Below are 27,515 nucleotides of genomic sequence, written 5' to 3' on the forward strand. Positions count from 1 at the left end.
CTCACTTCTTTGCCACCATACTGCTTCCCCTAAAACCGACTAGACCGCTCAAAATAAGAGTTCAAGTTAGGCCAGTACATGATGAATCTTCCAGACTCACAAGAAGATTGTGTGTAGCAAGTCACTGGACACAGTTACACAATACAGCACACAGGTGCAGTCTGCAAACCAAGAGCTTTATATGATTCAGAGAAAAGTTACATTACACATACTCATTTAAATAAGCCGAAGTCTGTTACAGAAAACATATGTAGGAAACATTTATATTTTCATTACTAAAACTACTGAAGGGCTCAACAAAGTAAAAAAAAAAAAAAATCAAATCAAGCTGAACTGCTCAAGCAATAAAGTGCACTGGGGGGGCAGGGCCACACCGCGGGGGGAGGAGAGGGCCCTCCAGGGAGCAGCCAGTTGCGGGGTTCTGGGGCTCAGGGGTCCTCTTCAGCTAGGAACTGTTTTCCAACTTAGTCTTTCAGTAAACAGATGGTGGGGGCTCTTTCAGAGAAGGGGTTTCTAAATCTAATCAGGAAATGAAAGCCTAACGGCATTTCAACACGTCAGTTATTTGGAAAGACACTGGTCAGAGATGAAGTTCTGTGTGATGAGCAGCCAAGCACTCCAGGGCCTTCCGTTACCCACAGGAACACCAGGACACGAACATCACTCTGCATGTCACAGTGCAGACAGACACAGAACCAGAGGCCATTTACCACTTGCAGTAGCCAGTGTGGATGCTGACTGAGGACAGGTAGAGGGCAGGACCGGGCTGCTGGGCTGCGCGTGAGCTATGTCCAGTTAGTTCCCCTGCGCTGCACTGTGTCGACGGACAACAGCAACTGCCCGGAGAGCTGTCCGGACAACTCCTAAACACACATGCGCACAGAACCTGGAGCTACCAAGGGCAGCTTAACAGCTATTAGGTAACATACAATGTGGGACCACATAAACGTTACATAAGGCTCCAAAGACTTGAACACAGAAACTTCATTTTACCTATTTAATATCTCAACCTTGCCATCATTTAAATAAAGTTAAATGCCAATCGTTAAAAGGCAAATACAAAATCTAATACATACCACACAAAAATAGTCTCAGGCTGCCCAACATACCTTGTGCTCACACTTACTGAGTTGCCTGAACTCCCCAACAATTAACTAAAAACCAGTTTTTGTGGTCACCTGGACACAGGCGGCCACATATGCAGGGCACATGCTCACAGGGTGTAAAAGCAGTGCCTGGGGTCTAAAATCCCCATCCCAAGTCTTCTGGTTTGAGCAACATAGTTTCCTTCACACACAATGAATGGAAGGGCATTCCGGTGGCATCCACTGCCATTCCGTGAAACATGACTTTCTCAGTGTTCTGTCCGTAATTAAGAAAGGCATCCAGAGCCAACTGTGCACACGCGCTTTGCTTCGCCTGAGTGCGCCCTGGCGGGAAGTTTACCCAGATACAGAGATTTTCTTTTCTCCATGTGGTCCTCCAACCCTTCGTGCACTGGTGCTTAAGTACAGACAGGACACGGGGCCATCTGCTCTCGGCAGACAGACGTCCCGGAAGTCAACACTGTGGGCACGGCACCTATGCGCCTGCTCGGCTGGCCAGCAGCCCAGGCAGAGACATCAGACTCGCGTGACCAGTTCTACCCAACCACAGCTTCAGTTCTGTGGGCTAGAGGACTGACGGCTAGAATTTTCCCCAAACTGATACAAAGAAGCTAGCTACAAAGTTTACCTTTCCCCTTTAAGAGCTCTTTATTCAACCAGTTCTGATCTAAAACATTCATTATAAAAGGCTGGTAACAAATTTGTGATTTTATTTTTTCTGACTAACCGCCAGGCTTATTCTTAAGCAGGGTCATTACAAAACTTTGTTAAAAAACATGAAAAAGAAGGCTGTAAAATTGTCTATCCACAAATTGGTAATTTGAGCACAATATAAATATTTTCATAAAAAAGTATAAAAATTAGTACCCTGTCACATTTCTACAAAACATGAATAGAAAGGCTATAAAAAAAAAATCCAGACTTTGTAAACTTTATTGCAGAAATATTTGTTTGAATGCTGGTGATTTAGATCAAATTTTCTTCCATTTCCTTAGAAAAGGGAGAGACAGACACAGAGAGACTGAGAGGAGATCGAAACTACAAAGAGATACCGAACAGGGTCCCAACTAGAAAAGTAAAATCAACGCATTTCCATCAGAACCAGCTCCCCGTGTCAACAGCCCAGGGACCGTGTATGTTTGTTTGTTTTTGTGGTTTTTTTGGAGGGGAACACATGGGTTTCATTCCTGAAGAGGCTTTTGAAGAAGCACAGAAGGATGTCAGCCCGAGGCTGGCAAGGGCTCCAGGGCGCTCCCAGGGCTCTCCAAGGCGCTGCTGCTCAGCTTGCCCACCTCTGCCTGCCAGCCTGGGATCTTCTTGGCTGTCATGTGGCGACGAGCATGCTTTGTCAGGTGGTCACTCCGCATGAAGCGCCGGTCACACACGGGACACGCAAACTTCTTCTCTCCAGTGTGTGTTCTGCGGTGGCGAGACAGTTCATCTGACCTTGCGAACTTTTTGTCACAGCCATCCCAGCTGCAGGTAAAAGGTTTCTCCCCTAGGAGAACATATTAAAGAAAACACCCACACTCAGAACTTTAAACTTGCACACATGCATGGTGCTTCACGTTGCTTTTCTGATGGGGACTCATCATGCAGCCCAGGCTGGTCTGGGACTTGGAATCTACTGAAGTGCTGGAGTTATAGGCATGTGCCACCATCTCTGGCTTTTTTTCTTTGTTTGGTTTTGGTTTTTTTGAGACAGGGTTTCTCTGGCTGCCCTAGACTTGCTTTGTAGACCAGACTGGCCTCAAACTCATAGAGATCCACCTGCCTCTGCCTCCCAGAGTGCTGGGATTAGAGGTGTGCACTACCTCTAATAGGATAGCATCCAGCTATCCCTGATTTTTAAGATGCATTTTAAAATAAATAAAGATAAATCTATTATTATACTTAGAGAAGACTTTGGTCTCACTATGTAGCCCTGGAGGCCTGGAACTCCCTATGTAGACCAGACCTCAAATGCATAGAGATTTGCCTGCCTTTGCCTCCCAAGTGCTAAGATTTAAGGTATACACCACCATCCCCGGATATTTGTTTCCTTGACAGGGTCTTGCTTAGTAGCCAGGACTGGCTGGCAAACTGAGAGATCCCTTTTAGGTCTGGAAATATAGGGTTTTGTTTTTAGGAATGGAGGAAGTATTTTTAAGACATGGTCTTATGAAGACCCTACGCAGCAGGAAGGAAGACACCGAAGTTCTGATTTTCCTAACTTTCCTTCTTAAATGCTGTAATTACAAATGTGCATCACCTTCCCTAAGTTTACGAGGTTCTGGGGATCAAACCTGAGCTTCATGCATGGTAGGCAGGTACTCTACCAACTGACCACCATCCACAGATGTGGGAGAAAAATTCTTTAAAGAAATAATTCTTTCTCTCTCAGGCCAAACTACACACACACCAAAAAGGGGTTTTAAGATTTCTTAGAATCATTATTTCATGTCCATATTTCTTATGACACTGACAAATAGGCTGTATTAATTACTTCCCATGGTGCTGACAAAAAGCAATTAAGGAAGAGTTTATTCTGGCTCAGTGTGAGGGCACAAGTCCACCATGGCAGGGAAAGTGTGGTGGGAGGAGCCTGAGGCAGCTGGCCACATCTAGGAGCAGAGGGAAATGAATGCTGGTGCTTGGCTTGCTTTTCTCCCAGCCCAGACCCCCCAGGTAATGTGGGTCTTCCCACTCTAACTAACCTGATTTAGATAATCCCTCACAGGCTTTCTCCCTCAAGGCCCAGAGGATAAATTCTAGGTGATTCTAGATCCTGTCAAATTGAAAATCAATATTGACCATCACATAGGTCAGAGTTAGCACAAGATGGCTAATGTGGTTTGACTATGGGCCCCAACTTCACACCTTGGAAATGTAATCCTGAAGTCATAGAGCACTGACTCTAAGAGGTCGCAGGATCTTTGGTCACTGAGTGGGTCCTGAGCATTGGAAACAGAGATCAGCAGGGTCCCAGGAGCAGCTCTGTTAAAAAACAAGCTCTCAAGCACAGTAACCCCACTGCACCGGATGATGCTCTCCCACACTGGGCACTCAGCAGGCTGGCCCTTACAGACGCTGAGCAACACATGCTTTTAGACTCGAAGCGCCAAAGCCTGGAGCCTGAGGAACTACTCTATCACCATCTTACACCGTCAGAACACCGAAAGCAGACGCACGCAGCTGTCCTTCCTTCCCCTGCTCCCTTAAGCTCAGCAGCAATCGCTGCACCCGGGAGTTGCACAGAAACTGCCAGCCGCTTGGCACACAATTTACAAACTCCTTGTTTTCAGCCAAAATGGAGTACCCGTTCACCTCGCCTTCTTCACATTTAAGTATTGTTCAGGTTGGAGACGAAGTTGAAACACAATCTTTATCTGAAGTAAGCCCACCTGGATTTCAGTGCTTATGAGAACTCCAGTGGAAGGCTGGTGAGTGGCAAAAGCAGTGGCCTCCTCAGAACACGTGCGTAAGCTTAACTTCTCTGAGAAGGTTTTGTAGTTCTGTCAGCCTTTCTACCAGGTGAGACTGAGTAAACATGGAGACCCGGTCACCTCTCCAAATCTGCAATTTGTGCTCTGGGTTAAAGTTCACCTGGATAGACCAAGCAAAAAATTGGGCATTTACTATGCCAAAGAGCCTGAGAACACGTGAACAGAACACAGTGCCCCTCTCAACCAGCACAGCCGCCAGAACAACAGCTAAAGGTGGCTGACCATCATTTGCAAGGGTGACACCAGGAATTATATCCAGTTTCGATCACATCTAAGTATGGAAAGCGGGGGGGGGGGGGACAGGCTCAGCAATCTCAAGAACATCCGAGCCTACATGCACCCCCGTGCTCACAGTGGCGGCTTTCAACCACCCTAACTCCACTCCAGGGCGCCAAATCTACAGGCCCTGCACTTCCATGCACAAACCCACACACAGAAACAGAATTCTAAAAATAATAAAAATAAGCAGGGTGTGGTGGCACAAGCCTTTAATCCCAGCACTCAGGAGGCAGAGGCGGGTGATTTCTGAGTTTGAGGCTAGCATGGTCTACAGATCAGGTTCCAGGATGGCCAGGATTACACGAAAAAACCCTGTCTTAAAAAACAAAAACAAGGGCCTGGAAAGACGGCTCAGAGATTAAGAGCACAATCTCTTCTTCCAAAGGTGCTGAGTTCAATTCCCAGCAACCACATGGTGGCTCACAATCATCTCTAATGGGATCTGGTGCCCTCTTCTGGCCTAGAGACACACATGCAGGCAGAATACTGTACAAATAATAAATAAATAAATAAACAATAACAACAATAATAAATCCTAAAAATGTAAAAACAAAGCAGAAATGAAGAAACAAAGGGAATGGTGGAGAGGCACAATGACCCAGGGCTTCAAAGAGGATTTGGGGCAGGCCCTGAAAGGATCTCAATAGCAAAGGTTGGGAAAGGGCTGAGGTCGATGTGGAAACAGATGAGAACAAAAGAGGCTGTGTTCACTCTGACAAGGAGACAAGTGCTTCACAGGACGGATGTAAGGTCCACATCCTAAGGCCAACCACGGCTGCAGCGTATGAAGAAATGATTCTTTCTGGAATGCCTGAATACCGGATGCATGCCACTCTGCAAGTGGAGTCTGCCACGGCCAGAGCGTGCTAATTAGAAGTCAACCTATATCAACACCATCTTGAAATAAAAAACACAGAAGTGACTCTCTCCAGCCCTTTCCTGCATCATAGTCCACAATTCAGACATTGTAATGGGACCATGGAACATCTTCCATGGCTACGAGTTTACAAAGCAGGCTGGTGAGATGGCTCTGAGTTAAGAGCACTGGCTGCTCTCCCAGGGGTCCTGAGTTCAATTCCCAGCAACCACATGGTGGCTCACAACCATCTATAACGACATATGATGCCCTCTTCTGGTATGAAGGTGTACATGCAGACAAAATATTGTATAATCAATCAATCAATCAATCAATCAATCATTTTTAAAAAGTTACTGAAGCATACTTTACTCTAGACCTCTCCACACATGTACATATGTGATTCTCTAAAGTCAAAGCAGACTACGAAACCACAGGACCATTAAAATAAAATGCCAAACAGCACATCCCACTCACAGAGCACCTGAGAAATGCTCCTCTGATCTAACAAAGGGATCCCTGCTGGGTGGCACTCAGACCCTGCTGGACAGAATGGCAGCCACCAGCTCATGAAGCTATCTGAGTGTAAAACTACAACCACTGAGAAGGTGCAATTCAGCTCACAGTCAAACCAGACCATTTCAAGTGCATGTTAGATACCCTCGCCAGAGAATGTTTAAAAAATTAAGGTTTCTGTAACTTCTTAAACTAAGAACTAGATCCCCTCAAAAACAAAAACCCTATACTCTCTTAAAACATGTTACAATGTGCACCTTGATGGTGTGAGCAGACTTCCCAGCCACACTGATGTTTTTACTGAATGGGAACACAATGCTGAGTGCAGCGAGCAGAGCACCTGAAACCATCACAAGCCGCCATTCTCTCCTCCAGCAGGCCCACAGGGAGCTCAGGGGCTTGCCTCCCCTAAGGTGTGTTCCCACCAGGCATCCTACCACTTACCTGTGTGGGTGCGAAGATGAGCCTTTAGGTGGGAGCTTTTGAAGTAGGTCTTCCGGCAGCCTGGGAAATTGCAAACATAGTTCCTCCTTCGGGAAAAGTCTACCTGAGGGGCACAGTTCTGGCTGGAGGCAATGAACACTGGGGCAGGGGCAAGGGGCAACAGCTTGGTATTTCCGATGGCCATGACACTGGGTGGGCAGGTGGCAGGCTGCGGGAAGGTGCTCTGTGGCAAGACCAGCATTACAGTTCCCTGAGGCACAGATGGGCCCATGAACACAGGCTGGGGCACTGAAGCAGCTTGGGGTAGGATGGGCTTGACAGTCCCTGCAGGCACCTGGGGAGGAGGCTTTAAAAAAGCCGAGAACATGCCATTTTGTCCAGCCACAGGGATCATTTGGCAAAGGACAGGGGGACTGGAGACAGGGACTGAAACCAGAGGTGTGGTTTTCCTTGTCCAGTCACTTTCAGAATTCTTTGGTAAGCAGGTCTGAATGGCTGTGGGCCATTCTGTTTGCTGGCCTTTGTCGGTGGGGAGCGGGCCTCCAGACTTGTGCAAGCAAGGCTGACAGGAAACCGGGTTAGTAACGAGCAAACCATCTGCCAAGTGTGTGTCCTGCAAAGCTTCTTCACGGTGGCCCAGCAACGGCACTTGCCCTTCTCTGTCGCCTGATGGCTGCTGTTCTTGGGTTGAAGCTGTTGGAAAGCAAGTACCAGGACTCTCCCCAGTGTGCCGGATCACACTCGTCACCACGGCCCTGCAGGATGACCCTGAGGCTGGCTCCAGTAGCTCCCTGTTGCTCAGTGCTCTAGGGGGCCCAGTAGGAGATGGGGGGAGGGCGGCGACCACACATCCTTTGGAACTGGTTACTTGGGAAGGAACAGGGGTCCCTGTTGATGGCTCCATGAGCTCTGGGCTCTGAGGAGGAGTTATACACTTCAAGGAAAAAGAGATTAGCATCATGTCAAAGGTCATTTTGGTCAAAGGAGCTTCAAAGAAATTATCTGATTGCACTGCAATTTAACTAGTAGGACTGTAAAAACAAAACAAATTCATACTTCAAAATGGAAGCTTTTCATGAAATTTCAGGTTCTTAAACTAAGAAAACAGTGGTTCCCCTGAACCAAGCCTCTCTGTACTGGTCCCAACACTTCCTCAGCCACCTCAAAAAGTCCAAGCCTGAAGATCTGAGATGCTCCTACGAGGCAGCCCATCTTCCCCCGAGTCCTCACTCCCACCCACGCCACTCCTATTTTACCTTCCACACCCTTCCTTCTTCAGTGCAAGTTCCTAGCCCAGGCCAGTAACATCTCAGTTTTACTACTGTTAACAATCTACAATCTGACTTATCCAACCCAAGAAGCAATTTCATTGGTGTTCTAAATTAAAGTCTAACAATAAAATACTGATATATCAACTCCAAATCACACCAGCTGGCTGTCACAGGAAGGCAGAGGCGACACGTCTCCACTAAGCTACGGCTGCCTGACATTGGAACAGATGCTACCCTGCTTTGCACATATCTCCATCCTGCACTGGGACAACTCGAGACCCCACTACCTCGAGACCCCAGGAAAGGCTGGCATACCACACCTTTCTGCAACTGCCTATAGGCTTTGGCCGATGGACACTGACCATCTGCCACCACTGAAAAGAAAACACTCTGAAGAGATGAGTGTCTACACTTCAGTATCCATAAAGGGAGTGCAGGCAACTTCCTGGCCAGCACCATTAGTCTCCTTCCGAGTTCTTCGGCATATCTTAACCTAAGCTATTCCAGGCAGGTCCCCAAAATGCTTCTCTCCCCTACCTCCTCTTACCAGGGTTGAAAAAGAATGGAAGTCCTTTGGTAGATCGGGCGCAGCTGTGTCCGTAAGCACAGAGGTGGTGACATCACCAGAATCAGAGACGGGGGTGAGGGGTCTCATCTGGGATCTCTGGCCCCAAGAACTCATACAAACAAGAGCCTCCACAGCTTCAATGTCTGTCTGCTCCAGGATGCTGCATGTGGACCTTTCACTGTCGTGCCGTTTCCTCTCCAGGATCGACTCACAGATGTCCATGATGTCAGCCTAAGGGCAGCACAACACAACGCTCAGGAGAATAAAGGGATGCTTCCCTGGCAGGCATGCAGATCCACACAGACGTGTGCATCATTTTTTGTAAGATTTGTTATACTTATACAGTGTTCTGTCTGCATATATGCCTGCATGCCAGAAGAGGGCACTAGAGATGGCTGTAAGGCACCATGTGATTGCTGGGAATTGAACAGCCAGTGCTCTTAACCTCTGGGCCATCTCTCCAGCCCTGTGCAGCACTCCTAACACAGCAGCAGATTCCGTCTTGGAATAAAGCGACCTGAATGGAACTCTCACCACAACTTTACTTTCAAGCATGAAGACAAGGCTTGGTTGAAAAACAGTTTCCACAAACAAAACAAAACAAAACAAAACAAAACAAAACAAAACAAAACAAAACAAAACGTAACCTTAAGGTTTCAAAGCTGGGCTACCGATCAACAATGTAATGATTGACTAGCTCACGCATGACCCTGAGTTCAAGCCCCACCCCTATAAAATAAACAAAACAGGTTACTAGGTGGAAGCTTCTCTTGGGTAAATGATTAAGACCAACTCTGTCTGTCTACACCAAAGTAGCTAGTAGGAAAAGGTCACAGGAAAGATAAACAGACAAAGCAGCCAATGAAGCTAAGCAGCCAGTTGGCGGGCGAGATTTTCTAGATTGGAAGCAAGTACAGCAGTGTCCCTAAGGAAGGAAGCATTTCCCCAAGCGTAATTTCCCAGAAGCTGAACCTGGGTTCCATGCAAGCACAGTCCACAGTGCTGCCGTTTGCTCAGCAGACTCAGGAACACGAAGTCACGGTTACTACTGAAAACTTGTAGGAGATGGGGCGAGGAAAGGCATCTCGCCCTGCACACCACACCACCTTTACAACCAGGAGTAGAGAGGAAGGAAGGGGCTGCAACCCATCCCTTCCAAAAGGGAACCTTTAACCCTACAGACACGTTTCCACACGTATCTGCTGAGCTTAGAAACTTCCTGTCTAGATTCCCCTTCAGGGAAGGGGTTACCTTTGCAAGGGGCCTTACCTGGCACCACAGGGAGCCGGACGACCGCCTGCCAGGGTAATTTGATCCATCAAGTGCAATGTCCAGTCCCCAAAACTAAGAAACGATGCACAGGGTCCCTAGAGTCCATGTACTGCTCTGTTCTCACCAGAAACCTACGAGCCACTTCCCTCGCTCCTGACATGCCTGTCAGGTTCGGCTGCCCCGCGCCCTACACCTTTCGACGCCTGGACTCCAATCCTGGACTCCAGCCCAAGCCCTACACTCCAGCCAGGTCCCATTGCCACGCCCCTTCGTGCTTTGACCCCACCTCTCACAAGCTTAGCCGCCACACCCCCTCGAACCACATTCGTGCACACCCGCCCATCAAGATGAACTCCTGCCTTGGTCTTGCTCATTCCATCATACCTGGCTCCAGGTACTCTAGGCTCCCCGTCCCGAGACACCTTTGGTTTGGTTCCACCCACGGCCCCTCCCCTACACTCCCACCAGACGCTCTCAACACACCCCCTCCCTTCGGCTCAGCCCCTGCCCCGCCCCTCCGCGGACCCCACTCTGAGTTCTCGCCGAGCCTTCTCCCTGGTCCCGCCCCACACTTCCACCTGCGGCTCTCACCCAGCCCTCTAGCTTTGGCTCCGCCCTTGCCCCCTCTCACCCTACCACGGGGTGCCTTCACCGTGCTCCTTGGTCCCATCTAGGTCCCCACGCCCTAGCTTTGGCCCCGCCCCCCCACCCACAGCCGCTCTCACCACGCCCCTCGCGCCGCGCCCCTGCTTTGGCCCCGCCCCCGCCCCGCCCCCCGCGTTCCCGCCAGCGGCGTCCACACCCAACAGCGGTCCTCCTCTGGATTCGGGTGACGTCATGGCTGGAAATAGCCTCGCCGGGCGGGGCCGAAGCGGACCGGAGACAAAGCTGAAGGCTGGCTGCCGCGCTAACACGCCCCCTCCCCACCCAGACCCGGCCGGGGCGCGCAGCGCCTGAGCCCGATCTCAGCCCAGTCCCAGCATCCACGGCAGCGAGGAGGCGCCGTCCCTCCCGTGTCCCCCGCCTCGCCCGGCGCTCAGTCCCGTCACTTACCGCGCGCGCGTCGCCCGGGCCGGTGGAGCCCGGCGAGTGCATGGCGCCGGGCGGCCTGCGGGCAACAAAGCTGCAGGGCGGGAGCTCCGCGGGCGGCGGAGGCTGCACGTGTGCGGCGGGCGGCGGCGTCCCGAGCGGCTGCAGCCGGCGCGCACCTCCGCCCTCCTTGCCGCGCGGCTCTGCCTCCGCGCGGCCCGCGAGGCGCGGGAGGGGCGGGGCGCCGCGGAGGGAGCGGCTCGGGGGCGGGGCGCGCGGGCAAACCAAAATACACCGCTCCCTGCCGGGGGCGTGCCCTCCGCCTCCAGCCAATCGGCGCCCTGCCGGCGAGAAGCGGGCCAATGGGCGCCGCTGGGGGCCGCGTGATCGGAGCCTGGCTGCGGCGTGATCCCGCGGGGCGGGAGGCGGCACGTGTTTTGGTCGGGGCTGGAGGCGGGGCCTGAGGCCTGGAAAGTAGGGGAAAGGTCCCGGCGGCGGCGCGGCGGCCGGCTGCTGCGGCGAGGTCTTCTCCGCGCGCGAGGGCTGCTCGCCGGCCCGGCGCTGGCCGCACGCGGTGGGCCGCTCCGATGGCCGGGACCCATAGGGACGGCTTAACGCCGGCTCTGGGTTCTTTTAAGCCGTCCCTGGCTCTTAGGACCGCACCTCTGCCCAGGAAGCGGCTGCCTTGCTTTAGGGCCGTTCCTGCATCCGCCCTTTCCTGCGTGGCGCCAGATCTGAAGCTTGGGGCTGCCCTTCTACCACTCCAGCCTGCAGTTTGCTGCAAAAGCAGCACCAGCCGTGCAGCCAGCCACCTGACCTGTACCTAAACGAGGCCAGCGCGTCCTTGCCAGTGGCCATACAAAGGCCACCCACTGGGGAGTCCTCAGGCCTACGTGACAGCTGACCCAAAGCCGGCGTAGCCTTTTTTCTTCCTGGGTCTCTCGGTGTGGTTACCCACTTACACAACTCCAGGTCTCTGGAGAGCAGGAGTCACGCATGCGTCTCCCCCCTCCTCCCCAGTGCAGCGAAAGCACAACCCTCTACTCGTCCCCTGAGGCCTCGCTGCAGAGCCTAGATACCGGTGGAGGTGTGGGAAAGGTCATAGCTGGTAGGACTGGACAGGAGCCGGGCATTTTGCCGCCTGCTCGACAGACAGGTGAGCAGGTGTCCTTTGCTAAGGTTTACACCAGCCCCGGTTCCTCACAGTCTCACACTGGCTTGACAGTGCGATTAAGGAGACCTCTCTTTAGAGGGGGGTTGTTGAAAGTAGCAGTAAGAGTGTTGGAAGATGAACTCACTTGTTTATCTACTTGGGAGTTTAACACAGTTCGGCTTCCACTCACGACTTGTTGAAATTGTTTCGCTTTGTGCAGGCGGTTGGCCTTCTGACTCCGCCTCGCCCGCCCTATCCAGCGTCCCAGGCATCTTTAAACCTTGCAGTGAGCACCCCACCCCACCCCCACTTCTGAAGTCCTGCAGGGACTCTGCTCCTCAGCTCTTGCTTGTTCTCACATATGCTTGCTAGAGTTCATGTGTTGGGGAATAATCTCCAGTTGTATGTTGAAAGTATTTGGAAGGGGAGCCTTTGGAGGGTGGTTGGGATTAAGGAAGGTTATCAGGTTTAAAATAAAAAGGGACTAAGGTCCGGTGAGGCACGCCTGTGGTCCCAGCGCTGGGGGAGGCAGAGGTAGGCGGATCACTGTGAGTTCAAGGCCAGCCTGGTCTACAAAGTTAGTCCAGGACAGCGGAAGCTACACAGAGAAACCCTGTCTCAAAAAAAAAAAAAAAAATCTCATTCTTTCTGACTGTCACTCTCCATGGAGTTATAATCCAGCAGGAAGAATATCCCCCACCCCTCACCCCATCAGATAGTGAGCTGAACAGGTTCTCCTGGGCTACAGAACTGTGAGTCAAATGAAACATTATACAGGAAGTGGGGAGGTGGCTCTATTGGTAAAGAGCTTTCCATGCAGACATGAAGACCCGAATCCGCATAAAAAGGCGTGGTGGTGCACACTGGGAATCCCAGCGCCAGGGCCGAACAGACAGGCAGAACACTGGACTTCACCCGCCAGTCAGCAAGCCCCACATCCAATGAGATACTCAGCCGAAAACAAGTGCAGCAAAGAGGGCGGTGGCTCCTAAGGAATGACAGCAGAGGTTAACCTGTGGTCTCCACACGGACACACACACACACACACACACACACACACACACACACACACCTCTGTATATAAACTTCCTGGGTCACTTGTCACATCAACTGCCGTCTCCAGGGCTTAGCATTTGCTATTTCCTTGGTGCAGCCTGTGACATTACTGGCAAGTCTCCCATGGGAAGCCTCTTCCAGCACACCTGTGGACTCAAACTGACCTCACCCTCTCGCTGCTGACTCCACCTTAGCTTCCCATGGTCTTTGCATGGTCTGCAGCATCGCTGTTTCCTTGTGTACTGTCCATCTCTTCTCCTGGTACCGGGAGCTTGGCCGATTTATCCATGTCAGCATGTGGTAACTGTTGATGTAATGAGTCAACATTAAACCAGCCCTGTCAATCCTGCTGGCTCATGTGCCGGAGCACCCCACAGGTACCCCTCTCTCATCCAGCATCCTTGGGAGTGAGCTTGTGTTTACCCAAATTTGATGTCCTCAACGCAAGCAGGGATATCCTGCCCCTGGATATCCTGCCTCTTGACCTAGTCGAATGGCTCACCTTCAGCTCCTTCCTTTTCTCTGCTTGTTCTTCACCAGTGACATCACTGGGTCTTCCAAAATACCGCTCCAGCTGTTCTCATCAGTCGTTCATCCCCTTGCCCAGATTACTACACAGACATTCTGGAATGACTGTCAACACTTTCCAGCAAATCTCTCTACTTCCAGGCTGACACTCTGTCATCTCTCTCTCTCTACAGGAAGGATTGTCCAAAACCTGGACAGTGTACCAGGCCCATACTAAAAAAAATAAAATAAATAAAATAAAAAAATTGGATGCTTAAACTTACCCAGGAATCCTTGACTCTTCTGGACCAGACTCCAGCCCTCCCTCTCTCCCTCTCCCCCATCTTTCTCCATTGCTTCCCACATTGCTCTCACCCTTTTGCCTTCCTGCTCCCCTGTGTCTCCACCTAGAACCCTAGGCCCTGGTGTTAGGTCAAGTCATTGGCCATGCTTTCCAGATGTTACTCCTGCCTGACAGAAGCAGTTCTTTCTGCTTTGGTTGAGTCTGCTCTATGGCTCCCTGGCAACTGCTCAGTACAAACCCATGTTCGTGGGGCTCTGGATCCAAATCACTTCTCTGGCAGTGTGACCTTGACCCAGTCCTGCTGTCTGCCTGCTTCATTCTTCCAGGATAGAAGGCAATGGCTCTCCTGGGACTTGGAACTTTTCTCAGACTGCATCCCATGGATGGCAGAGGTGCCTGGGGACATGGTTCTTCAGGCCTAAGCCCCACATCTACCCACATGTATCCATCTTCCAGATAGCCAACCAGGCTTCCCTTGCTGCCAAACTGATCTTACTCATACTCAAGAGACTACTGATATGTTTATAAGCTGAATGACATCATAAGACCCTTGTCAGCCAATGCTGAGAGATGGTGTGGTCCAGCAGGTAGGACTGGATATAGCTATAGATAACAGCTTTAGAGAGAGCAAAATCCCTCAGGCCAGAATGCCCGACTCCTGTATGTGCCTGCAGTCCGCCTATGAGCACATGCTGCCCTGCATACAGGATTGCACACTGTGAATCTTCTGAATCTGCCTGTTGACTTCACATTATGTCTTAGAGGTTATTGCACACCAGTCCATAAAAATCAACCCCGTTATGGGTAATGGCCAAATAACACTCCATTAAGGGTGTGGTATGAATCGTTTAACACTTACGGTTGAATAATCAGGACACTTCCCAGTACATCCTGCCGGTTCAGTGTTTGCCCACATGCAAAGAGAACTACAGGATCAGTTACCAGCATGAGAACTGCTGGGCTAACCGCTTTGAGGGTTTCTGTCCTCCCTCCTCCCTTTCTCTCCCTGCCCCTCTCTGTGGATTTTACTGAAGGATTTTACTCTCCTGTGATAGCATGATCACAGGAAAGCACACATCATGCAAAGCTCAGTGAGTTTTCACAGGATGAACTCACTGTGCCACCAACACCCAGAACAAGAAACACTATTTCCAGAACCTGGAAGCCCCCTGAGCTTCCTCAAGTCACCATTTCATCCTCCCTGACCCCCTGACCCTCTGACCAAGCAATCCTTATTATGACCTCTAAGGGCATTCGAAGCCTGAGGTCCACCTTGGATGCTGTTCCTCAGGTGCCATCTGCTCTGTCTTTTGAGACAAGTTCTCTCAATGGGACCTGAGGCTGGACAAGTAGATTAGGTTGGCTGGCCAGCCAGCCCCAAGAAACTGCCTCTTCCTTAGTTCTGGGGCTACAAGTGTGTGCTGGACTTTTATATGGGTTCTGGTCAGCAAAATTTTACTGATTGAGCTATCTTCCCAGTTCCCATGTTTATTTTCCTCTAAAAATCCTTATTGCCGGAGTGTACACATTAGGATTGTTTCCAGTCTGGCGCTATTATAAATAAAACTGCCATTAAAATCCTGTTATATGTGCATGCATTTTTCTTTTCTTTTGGAGACAGGGACTTGCTATATACTCCAAGCTGATTTTTGAACTCATGGCAATCCCCCTGCCCTACCCTCAAACTTAGCCAAGATTCCCTGACTCTTCTGAGACAGACTGTAGCTGTATTGAAATTACAAGTGTGCCTGACCACACGTGACTGTCTACATGCATTTAACCCAGAAGGATATTGTCAAGTCACCCTACATTATGCTGTTATGACCATGTGCTTTTACTGGTCACTGCAAAGCCAGTTCCCCACTGTGTATGTGTGTACACATAGGTGTCTGAATGTATGGAGGCCAGTAAAAGTTGGTGCTGGGATGTCTTTCTGCACTTTTTGTTGTTGCTGCTGTTGTTTTATTGACACAGGGTTTCTCTGTGTAGCCCTGGCTGTCCTGGACTCACTTTATAGACCAGGCTGACCTAGAACTCACAGAGATCCACCTGCCTCTGTCTCCCCAAGAGCTGGGATTACAGCCACCATGCCACACCTTATTTTTTGAGACAGAATGTCTCACTGAACTTTGGAGCTCACCAATTGCTGGCCATTGAACAGTAGGAATTCCCTATCTCTGCCTTGTTAGTACTGGAATCACAAGCATGAGCAGCCAGGCCTGGATTTTTTGTTGATGTTTAGTTTTTATTTGTTTGGGTTTGAGGGGCCTTGGGTTCTAGGGATCTGGACTGAGGTTCTCCTATGCATAGCGGATTTGCTGACTGAGTAATCACCCTAGGATCTAGCTTCCCATATCCTTAGTAATTTCAGCAATGCTATGCCTTCTTGAAATTGTCCTCTCTTCTCTCCTCTCCTTTTTTTTCTTTTCTTTCCCTTGTACCCTTACAGCCCAAGTTGGCCTCAAGCTTGCAGATCCTCCTGCCTCTGCCTCCAGAGAACTGGGATTACAGATATGTTATCCACACCCAGCTATTTAATGGATTTCTTCCCACATACTTTTATTAAGCTAATGGGGGGGAATAAAAACAAAAAAACAGAACCTAGAAAGCCCATGGTATTTCTTTGGTGTTTCTCCCACCCCAAACTGTTTTCCCTATTATTGAAAAGCCACCTTGATTTTCAGTGATTGTTGGAGGGAGTTTGAACTGATAGAACAGAAACTGAGCATGTGTACGTGTAGGGAAGAGGTCTAGAGAGCAAAGGAAATTATGTGGACATGACCAGCCTGTGGGGGGAGTGGTCCTGGGCAGGAGGAAGGGCCTGCTTCATGGCAAGTGCTGTGGGACAAAGAATACCGTAAGCAAAGACTGGAGGAACAGAAGAGCTAGTGACCGAGAGATCAGGGCGTTCTTCTGTGCTCCACCATCCTAATCTTCTGCAAAGACTTGGTGAGATGAAAAAGGTTGGAAGCCAACCACAGAGGGAGAGGGAAAGTTAGCCAGATTGGCTGTCCCTTCCACCGGGAACCCAGGGAGGATGCTCAAACAATCAAACTGGACTCAATGGGCCACCATAAGCTTGGTCTCCCTGTCCTGCTGTCACAGTGCTGGGACCACCTGGCCATTCTCGTCTTTGAGCACATGCTGGCCTGAGAACTGGAGTTGGATTAGCCTTGAGTATCTTTCTTTTTTTTTCCTCAGAACAGAGTCTCACTGTGTAGTCCTGGCTGTCCTAGAACTCACTATATAGACCAGGCTGGCCTTGAACTCATAGAGACCCACCTGCCCCTCCCTCCCAAGTGCTGGGATTAAAAGTGTGTGCAACTCCACCTGGCGTTAGCCTTGGGTTTCTAATTAGCCTTGAACTATGGTCAAATTGTTAGTGTTCATGATTTTGTTGTGAACAAATAAAACCAAGGCCGGAGTTTGAGTTTTTCCTTCCATACTATGGAACTTTCATTAAAAAAATATATATATATTCTTGGTTTGAAGAGGCCCCTCAAAGCTTATATGTTTGAACTTTTGTGGGATTAGGAGTCGGGACCTTTACAAAGTGGTTCAGCAACAAGAGGTCTACCCTGCAAGAGTGGGGTAAAGCTGTAAGTTCCTTATACCATGACATATTTGATCCCATCTTGCTCTCTTTGCTGCTCTCTCTGTGCCCTTTTGTCATGGGTGGCATGGCAAAAAGGACATTACCAGACAGTGACCCCTCCATCTCATATACCCAGACTCAAGACCACAAGTCAACAAATACTACAGGCTCGTTATAAACTGTCTCACTTGTGGTATTGTGTTACAGTGGCACAAAGTGCACCAAAACATAAAATATATTAGAAATTATCATTTATTCTGAGTGTATATTTTTTCTTTTTTTTTTTTCTAACTAACATGCCCTATCTTCTGAGGCAAGATGGGAGTCACAGATAGATGGCATATGATATCTAAAAGTCACAAATGGCACACGACATCCAGACCTGTGAAAGAAAAGATTAGCCGTTCTGACAGCTCCTAATTCTGTTCTGAAATCTTGTGGTTAGAGAAGCCAAACCTGGGAATCTTTGATTTAGGTGCGCTCTGAGACCCATTCCAGATGTGGTGATCCAAGTGATCCGAGGATCTACCAGGACTTATCTCTCATCTACTACAAACGTGGGGGACCTTGGTCTGGCAGCTGCTGAGAGGTAAGAACCCCCAGGGGATCACCCTTGAGTTGCCCAGTGACCCCTCTCCAGGTCTGACCCCACCCAGCCTGGGCCTCCATAGTTATTAAATAGTCTAGCCTTTGGCCAGAGTCCAGCCATGACACCAACATGGGAGAAAGCAGTTATTAGCAATTGCTCTCCCTGCCCTCGCCTGCTTACCAGATAAGGTAGAAGCCGGCAAGAGCTAGAGAGGAGAGGCCATTGGGACAGGCCTGGGCCCACCCATACTTCCTGCCATTCTCTTTCTCTTTGGGTGGAGCAACTCAGGCCAGAAGCAGAAGGAAGACCAGGACACAAAGGGAGCTGATTTCATGGCTGGCTTTCTGGTTGGCTGGACACCTTGTCAGTGGTTCACAGCTACCAGTCAGTGACTGCCTGGGGGTGAGTGACTGTTTCCTGCTAAGAACCCCAGGCTCTTGGCTCCTTCCCTGGAGGGAGAGAAGACAGAGGGCCCATTTACTATCCAGGTCTGCCCACTTATTTGCAAATGGGGAAATTGAGGTCTAGTGGACTCCAGAGAGAAATCACAGTGATGCCTTGTCTGGTGTATCCAATGCAAAGGAGGTTCAGGTCACCGATGCGCCTCAAAGAGCAGAAGTAGGTCAGTACTGTGCAGACACCGATGTGCTGCCCTGCATTTCAGCCACAAGTTACACGTGAAGACACGGAGGAACGGAGGACTAAAGCAACACTACCACCATCACAGGCTGATGCGTGATGGCCCCGGGAACCACCTCCTCGCTAAAGTCAACTCTGTTCCCCAACCTTCGGGCTGCTAACACCTGACCTGCATGGAAGCCAGGGTCAGAGGGGTGGGTAGCTCCTGCCAGCCAGAGGACCCGCTGTACAGCTTGGCCTGCAGGTGGCTGCATTCTGGCAGAGGTTGTCTGTGAGTCTCCAGGCTGGGGGCCCTCCCTGGGAGATTTGTCTTCAGTCCAAGAAGAGAGAGTAAGAGAGAGACAGACAGACACAGAAACACACACAGAGAGAAGCAGGTTATGTCTGTGTGATAGGTCCACATGGTCTCAGCTTGCATCATTTGTTAACCAAAGCCAAAAATACAGCCTTCTGGAGACTTCTCTGAGGGACCAGGCATATGGCAGGGAGAGGGATCTGGGGACAGTGGAAAGTAAAACTTCGTCCCTGAGTTCCTCACCATCAGGCAGGAGAGACTGACCCATAAGCAAGCTATACATCCATGAGGGTAATGGGCAGCAGAGAGAAACTGCTCGGAGGTTTGTCTACGGTGCTCATTTGAACTGGTGTCAAGGGACAGGCGGGGCCACCCAGGGGATGGCCGTTAATTTTTGCTACTACTGGCATGCCAACTTGTCTGTGGCATTCTCCAAGTCTCAGCAAGAGACTTTCTAATACAGTGTGAGCTCAATGTATCAATGTGAACCTAGGAAGAAACCCATGACTCTATTCAGTGATGTGGTAGAACCCAGGCTGGGGGCAGAGGGAGAAAGGGAGACCTAGGGTGCAGAAACAGCTGGTCCCTGTTGTCATGAGTGTAAGCCCATCGGCTACACACCTCTCCGCCCATACCACCCTGCCACCTCTTGGACATAATCCCCAAGGCTGTTGTCCCCCAAACAGTTAAAAGGCTTGAAAAGCTGTTCGGCCTTGGGCAGCTGCATAAGCCACCTCCTGACCTGCAAGGGACACCACCCAAGTGTCTTGTGGCCGCCTGGCCTGCCTGCCCAGGCAACAGGCTGCAATTAGGTGTGCTGCCAAACAGGCTTCCCTAATGACCCAGTGCAGTGCTGGCACCGGCCCAAACAGGGCAGCAGGGCAGGCCGGGAAGGGCACTGCAGGCCTTGGCAGCACAGAAGCGTTGCACAGGCTGCCTTTGTGTGCGTCCCTGTGGGGACCTGAGTGGAAATATGTCAGGATGACTGTCTCTGGTCCCATATCCTGGAGAGTGCTGTTCAGTCGCTCTGGTCCCCCTATGCCACACAGCCTTCAGAAGCGATGGCCACAAGCTGGCCATCCTCCTGGCTCAGCATAAAATGATTTTAATCACTTCAATAAATTCAGCCAGTTCTCAGCCCAAGGCAAAGGATCCCCCACCCCCAATTCAGAGCTCACTGAAGGCAGGCAGGCTCTGCTGCCAGGTTCCCTGGAACCAGGAGACTCCCTGTCATACAGTGACAATCACGCCTCCTGAGGAAGCCTCTCTTCCTTCCTCATGAGGCTCCTTACCCCATACAGCACAGGCCCACTCTGCTCCTCTCCCCTAGGTGGAGGTTAATTTATTCTGATGACCGTGTCCCACCTCTCTCTCTCCACCCTACACTAAGATTGTCACCTCCAAATTCATGAAGAGACTAGACCTCAGAGAGGGCCTGCTATGGACTTGGATCACTCCTCAAGGAGGACAGACTGGCTAGAGTACTTTCACTATACCTTCAAGGCTCTGTGTCCTTAACAGATCTGCACTGGGTCATCCTGGGTCACCCCGTGTCTAGGCAGCATGGATTGCTGAGAGGCTGAGTTTTCTTGTCCTTGATGGCTCAGCACTCACGGTTGGGAGCATTCATCATGACACACACACACACACACACACACACACACACACACACACACACACCCCTTTTGTTCGGCTTTTGCCCTGCAGGAACTCAAGAGGTGGGAGCCCTCGAGTCATTGCCAGAATGAGCCTCCTTCCCAGATGGCAGGACGGCGGAGACCTTAGACAGGAAGGTGAGAGGCACAGGACCACGTGTGTAACTCTCTGGTACCCTGAGGAGCAGCAATGTGTGGGTTGCTGCCTGCTTCTTTACATCTAGCTAGTTCCATGGAAGCCCAGATGTTCAGCCAGCTTCTGGGCTGGAATCAGGAGCGAGTCAGAGAGGGCTCAGTTCCCTCATGACCTTGTTGCTTGACCTCCCCATGGCTGTTTCCTCACCTATTAAGTGGAGATGGTAAACAAATCTACTTACGGGAATGTCATGGGATTAAATGAAACCAAGCTTATAAATAAAGACTTGGCAGAGGTGTCTGCCACGTACTGACAGATAGGCAGCCAGAAAGTTGCTTCCTCGTGACAAGGAAGAGAGACTGCTGTAATCTTACTTGACGTGTGTGATGAAATGGCAGGGAGAGTCCCGTTCTGTTACCTGTGTCCTGCATTGTGGACTCAGTCAACCTCAGATGACAAAATACACACACAAAAAATGAGTTTGGGGGTGGAAAGATGGCCCAGCTGTTAAGAGCACTGGCTGCTCTTCCAGGGTACCTAGGTTCAATTCCCAGCATGCACAGGGTAGCTCACAACCATCTGTAACTCCAGTTCCTGGGGGTCTGACACCATATTCTGGCCTCTTTGGACACTGCATACATGTAGTCAAAACACAAAAAATATATACTATTAAATTAAATTATATAATATATATATTTAAAAATGGAGTTGATAAGGAGCATGTACAAATCTTTTCTTGTCATTATTCCCTAAGAAGAACAGTATGGCAGTTACTGACACAACGCTTATATTCCATTAGGGATAGTGAATCATCTAGACAGTGATTTTTTTTAAAAAGTTATTTATTTTTATTTTTTATGCATTGGTGTTTTGCCTGTATGTATGTTTATGGGTATCAGATCTTGGAGTTACACAGTTGTGAACTGCCATGTGGGTGCTGGGAATTGAACCTGGGTCCTCTGGAAGAGCGGTTAGTGCTCTTGACCGCTGAGCCATCTCTCCAGCCCCTAGACAGTGATTTTAAGTCAACAGGCAGCGCACAGCTTCTGTGCAAATACAGCACTGGGTGTGTGTTGGCAGGAGATGGGAGGAGCAAATATTATGTCAGTTTTACATCAAGAACATGACCTCTACAATTTTGTTTTCCTCAGATTATCAGAACCAGTCCTCTGGAATGAGTTAATTTTGCCCCTTGGAGGGAAGAGAGTCAGTGCACACAAATAAGGAAATGGGAGAGAAGGCCACTATACGACTCTTAGTGATGACCTTGTCAGGGAGAGGACTTGTGTCTTCTTTCTCAGAAGTATATTTCAGACCCATAGTGCATGGGCAGGAGAGGCAGAACCCTAGCAGATGATGTTTTTCTCAAGCGGTGGGGGCTACGCTCACAGAGACAACCTGCGTCAACATAGCAAAGTGATGTGCAGAATCTCACTCGTGAGAACTATCACACAAAAACGAGAGGAGGGATGCTCCAAGAGGCATCATCAGGACTCTCCCAAAGGGCCGTGGCTAGGAAACTGGACAAGGACTGGAAAAGCCTCTCAGCTGGAAGGTGACCTGCTAAGAGACAGGTCCTGCACTGGCTCTGGAATTGGAAATAGCAAAAGTGGAGAACTGGCAACATCTGGGGCCGGCTTGATTCTGTGGTGCTGAGCGTGTGTGGCTTCATAAGGTGTCAGCATCGGGGCAGGGCTGTGTGGAGGAATGCAGACTCCGCGCTGTCCTTGCAGCTCTGTAGTAAGCCTGCAATTGCCGCTACATTAAAAGGCGTTGGTGCTTTTAAGATAGTGGTCTGGGAATGGAGTTGAGTGGGAGAGTGGTCACGGCCAAGAGGTGAATCAGAACAAGTTCTCCAGATAGCTGTGTGTGCGCGCCCATGTGTGTATGAGTGCACACCTGTGTGGAACATGCGCATGCGTGGACGAGCAGGTGAAAGTGCAAGAACAGAAGCTCCATGGCAAGTTCGTCCCAATGAACAGGCATGGCGAGCTGAAGGACTCACGGATGTGGCTGCACCGGGTGCTTAAAGGAAACTGCAGGCTGCACAGGCACACAGGGCCCTGCATGGCAGCCTCGGGAAGACCGTTGGGAAGTTTAGATTCCCAGAATACCAACGGGTACATCGGCTAAAGCAGACGCCCCGGCTGTTAGGGGAACTGCCTGCCTGCTTTACTTGCCGAGTCACAAAGCATGTTACAGGCAGGCCTTTATATCTGTGGGGTCTAGATGCTGTGTAGAGTGAACCAAACACAGATAAAAAACATTTAGCTAAAAAAAAAAAAAAAAAGGATGCCTATGATGAACACTCACAGAGCTTTTTTTTCTCTAGTCGTTTGTTCCCTAAACAATATGGTTGGCGATCATTCACACAAACCTTGTCCTAGTTAGGGTTACTATTGCTATGATGAGACACCATGACTAAAAGCAAGTTGGGGAGGAAAGGGTTTATTTGGCTTACACTTCCACATCATAGTTCATCACTGAAGGAGGTTGGAACAGGAACTCAAACAGGGCAGGAGTCTGAAGGCAGGTGCAGAGGCCATGGAGGGGTGCTGCTGAGGACCACCAGCCCAGGGATGGCACCACCTCCATGGCTGGACCCTCCCCCATCAATCGATAATTAAGAAAATGCCACAGCTGGATCTCATGGAGGCATTTTCTCAGTTGAGGTTCTCTACTCTCAGATGACTCATTTGTGTCAAGTTGACATAAAGCCAGCCAGCGCAGAATTCATAATCCACTAGGAGTATAAGCCATCTAGAGACAATCTGAAGAACATGAAAGACTGTGTATGGTTCTATGCCAACGCTCTATCATTCTGACAGAGAAATCTGAGTATCCATGGACTCGGGTCTACAGAGGGTCCTAGAGACACGCCCCATGGATTACAAGAGGTAAGTATTTTACCAGCAGCCCATTCCAGCAGGCTTGGGAAGGAAGGCCCTCCGTGCTGACGGCAAAGCTGGCCCACAGATCTGCCACTAGCTGTGCCTCTGAAGTCTTAAACTGTGACTCATCCAGCGTGTTCCCCAGCTCAGCAAACAAGGCGAGTACATTGTGCTTGGGCTTTCTGAGTTGGCAGCCCAAGGCTGGCCACGGGCCCAGGAGAGGGAGTCCCCTCCACATTCCTCTTCTCCAGGACAATGTCTTAGCTTGGCTCTTTTTCAGCAGCAGCAGCACAGGCCCTGGGTGTGCTCTGGCATTGGGAGGCACCAGAGTTCTGAGGGCACCCTCCGTGAACTCGTGGGGTTGTGGGGGGAGCTTTGGAGCCCTACAAGACTTGACCATCTGCATCTGTCTTCACCACTGTCAGCACCCCAGGCCTTTGGGGTGGAAATGTGGGAGTAGCAGACTAGAAGGATATGTCCCCATTGCATCTAAAAAGGCACCAGGGGTGATTCCTAGAATAAGGACACACACAGATCTATTTTATGTGGTTTGGTTCAGAATTTTCTAAATCATACATATAATATACTTAAAAATATATGAATTCAGCTGCAGGCCACTCTTTGTGTCCCAGGGCTCCTATCCGGGCCCAAACCCACTGCTCCCTCCCCACCCTGCTTTATAGACTCCCCTACTTTTTATAGACATTGTGAATCCTGTTTGCCCAGGGACTCCCCTCGCTGAATTATCTTCAGAATTGAAATGATATCCTCATAAACACTGCACTTACAGGCTGCTGAAATACCCACGGACTATTTTATTATTTTAACTTTTTGCTTAGCTGTACCCATTCTTGCCCTTATGCTGAAACCAGTTTGGGGTGGGGTGGGGGAGTGAAGGGGTGGCTTAGGCTTTAGGAATGAGAAGGAGCCAGCTGGATGTCGCACACATGTGGGAGGATGTGTCAGGCATTTGGGCACATGGGGACCTATGGAGACCTTGGCGGGGGTGGGAGATAGAGTCAGTCAGGAACCCCACTGTATGAAATGACACCACTCAGTTCACACTCTGGGAGGGCGGGCCACCTCAGCTAGGGTGGTCTCAGGGTACCTCCCAGAGCATGCTGTCCTCCGAGGAGACCCTGGCGTTCCTTCTAGACTCTACTGCACTTCCCCACTCAGCTGTCTCAGAGCAGGGGTTGGAGGCCGTTCAGGTTCCCAGCTGCCTGGCTCCCTGCCTCTGGTTTACAAAGAGCTGTCTCGGGAAGGAAGGGAGGGACCAGGGTGCCTTGGCTGGTGCTTTCTCCTGGGTGGAGACAGGTGAGAGACAGTTGGTTACACAGGACATGTCTCTGAGGAGCTTGCTTCTACTTGGGAAAACCCCTCCTGGCCTACTGGGTGGGCCGTGGCCACCACTTCCCCTGGGGAGGACACACCCAGCCTGGTTACCTTAGCAACCAGGAGGTGGCCTGGGGAGGCAGGCTCCTGTCCTCTCTCAGGCTCCTTTTCTAGGGTGGCAAAAACAGGGCTAGAACAGCTCCTGTGGCTTCAGGCAGCCTCTCTAGAAGGTTCCAGGGGGGCTCCAGCTGGCCTAGTGGACCTGACTAGGCATGGCATTTATCCCTAAGATTCTCCTGTTTGTGTGTCATTCCCATTCTCCATCTAGAGAACACGGAAGAGTTAAATGACCCCACCTCTGCGGGAAGTGGCCAGGTTATCAGCAATTCATTTCAGTAGCCCTCCTGAAGGCCTAAGCTGGGCCTAGGATCTGTGGACACTCTGGTTGGCTGCCTTCCCAGAGTGCATTGTCTAGGTTGGAGACAGTCCACAGCGACCTGACCAGAGGAACTATAAGGATAGGTGTAGGTGCTGAGGCAGACAGGAGACCACTCCCCACTACCAAGCCCTAGGGTCAGAACCCCATGTTCTGGCCTTGTTTGAGCTGAGTATTACAGCAGAAAAAGAAGGCAGAGGGGGTGTGTTTCCATGTGTAGGGTGAGGAGGCTTGGGGGAGTACGAAAGAGCAGACAGAGAGGGCTTGGGGCGTCCTGGGTGACACACCTGTGATCCCGGTGAGTGGGAGGCAGAGGCTAGAGTACTGGCTTTCAACCTGTGGGTCGGTATTTACATTACAGCTCCCAACAGCAGCAAAATTACAGTGACGGAACAGCAGCAAAGTAACTTTATGGTCGGGGGACCACCACAACATGAGGAAGTGTGTTAAAGTGCCGCTGCACTGGGAAGGTTGGGACCCACGGGGTTAGGGAAGTAGGAGTTCGGGGAGTTTGAGGCAAACCTGAGTTACATGAAACTCCATTTTAAAAAGAGAGAAAGTGAGGGTGAGGACCGCATGAAGCCTTAATGGAGGTCCCAGCAAGTGAGGATGGGGTAAAGGCCCATTTGTCATGTTTCCTGGGTCACTTTGCAGTCAGTCCCCTGCTCTTTCCATTCTTGGCTTGGATACCCATCTGCCCTTTGCCACAACAGATGTTCCCAGGGACGCAGTCACACAATCTAAACGCTTTCCTGTGTCGAGCTGGGTTGTATTCAGCAAGCTGGTTTTTCAAAGGTTCCATCATTTTGCTTCTCAGTAGCAATGGACTCTAAATGGCTCTGCCTTTCACTGTGGCTCCCTTTTGACTGTCCTGGTGTGCTTGGAGCAGATGCTTCTCACTGGGACATCAGTTTGCATTTCCCTAATGACTAATTGTGCTGACTTAGATCTCATCAAAAAATTGTTGATGTGATTGATGGGACAGTTTTGTAAAAAAAAAAATAATTTAAATGTGGGGATGTTTGAAACAAGATTTTAATGTCTAGTGTCACAGTAGTTCACTCATGCTAAGAAGGCTGACACATGTGTTGTGTGTATGTGTCACACACACAAAAAACACCCTTCTGAACCATGAGATCTACAAAGAGAATTTGGACACCGACATGCATCTCGGTTCCATTCAGCTACTCACAAGAGCCTGTGTGCGGCATTTAAGGTGCTGTCGCTGCATCGTCCCCTTCAACCTAACTACTGTGAGGCTGTCACCAAGGGAACAAGTGTCTTATGAGAAGCCCCAACCCAGGCTTGTCCTGTTCTGACTCCAAGGCCATTCCTTTACCTCCACAGCCCAATGGCAGACTCAGATGAGAGCCACCACACACAGAAACAAACAACAGAACCACCAGCGTGAAGAAAGAGCCAGGCAGGGCGCCCTGCCTGCAGCTGGAACCCTGAGGCAGGATACTGGGGACAGTTAGAGGGAGAGGGCTTCTGGAACACAGTTGAAGCTTTTGACACTTGCGCTAGAATTCCTGCACAACTGGCAGCTGCTTCAGCTCCTTCTCCCTTCCCAGCCGCAAACCTGCCATCTTCTAGGAATCTCGACAGAAAGCCTCCCTTTCAGGGAAAGGACCTGCAGGCTTGCACAACCCTAGGGGCTCCTGGCTTTGTTTTTATCAGATTATAATGCCATCCAAGCCCTCTGCAGACGAAGCCTCACAGATCTCTCTGATCCAAAGGGAGGGGGAAAGGGTGTCTGTCCTAGCAACCTTTGAGATGTAACCCGAGGGCAACCGAAAAGGTCCATATGGCTAATGCTGAGACGGTTGTTGTACCTCTCCATCGAGAAGCCGGCACCCACACTTGGGTGTGTTGCAGCCTCTCCTACTCCGTCTTAAAGGAGCCTATTCCCATGCCTCGCTTTCCCCTGTTGTCCTCTAGGAAGCACAAAGCTCCACTTAGGTGTGTCTTTCTTTATGAGTGCTCCTCCTCCTCTTAGCCCTCAACCTATCTTCAACATAATCACCAGCTCTGCTGTACATAAACTGGCCAGTCCGGAAATTCTTTCCAGTGTCAAAGCCACAACTCCAGGGCTGGA

The 27,515-nt window shown here is 50.3% G+C and overlaps 1 protein-coding gene across 2 annotated transcripts; it reads right to left on the reverse strand.

The window, feature by feature from the left end:
- Positions 1-157: 157 nt before the first annotated feature.
- Klf11 (KLF transcription factor 11) lies at positions 158-11,030 on the reverse strand. Of its 2 annotated transcripts, none has more exons than XM_055625207.1 (4): positions 10,851-11,030; positions 8,505-8,756; positions 6,687-7,620; positions 158-2,604 (listed from the first exon to the last, which is right to left on the reverse strand). In XM_055625207.1, the coding sequence occupies exons 1-4, from the start codon at positions 10,890-10,892 to the stop codon at positions 2,327-2,329; spliced, it is 1,506 nt and encodes a 501-aa protein (XP_055481182.1). In that variant the 5' UTR covers positions 10,893-11,030; the 3' UTR covers positions 158-2,326. The 2 variants fall into 2 exon arrangements, with proteins under 2 accessions (XP_055481182.1, XP_055481187.1); XM_055625212.1 differs by lacking the exon at positions 10,851-11,030 and adding an exon at positions 9,795-10,223.
- Positions 11,031-27,515: the final 16,485 nt, after the last annotated feature.

Source organism: Psammomys obesus, unplaced genomic scaffold (genome assembly GCF_907164565.1).
Source record: "Psammomys obesus unplaced genomic scaffold, mPsaObe1.curated_primary_1811, whole genome shotgun sequence".
NCBI lineage: Eukaryota > Metazoa > Chordata > Mammalia > Rodentia > Muridae > Psammomys > Psammomys obesus.

Bases quoted from the DNA above. Each gene is read 5' to 3' on its own strand.
- Klf11 (XM_055625207.1), bottom strand. From the start codon at position 10,892: ATGCACTCGCCGGGCTCCACCGGCCCGGGCGACGCGCGCGCG. The intron at 8,757-10,850 runs GTAAGTGACGGG...TGCTGCCCTTAG, and splicing joins GCCCGGGCGACGCGCGCGCG to GCTGACATCATGGACATCTG. The intron at 7,621-8,504 runs GTAAGAGGAGGT...TTTTCCTTGAAG, and splicing joins TCCATTCTTTTTCAACCCTG to TGTATAACTCCTCCTCAGAG.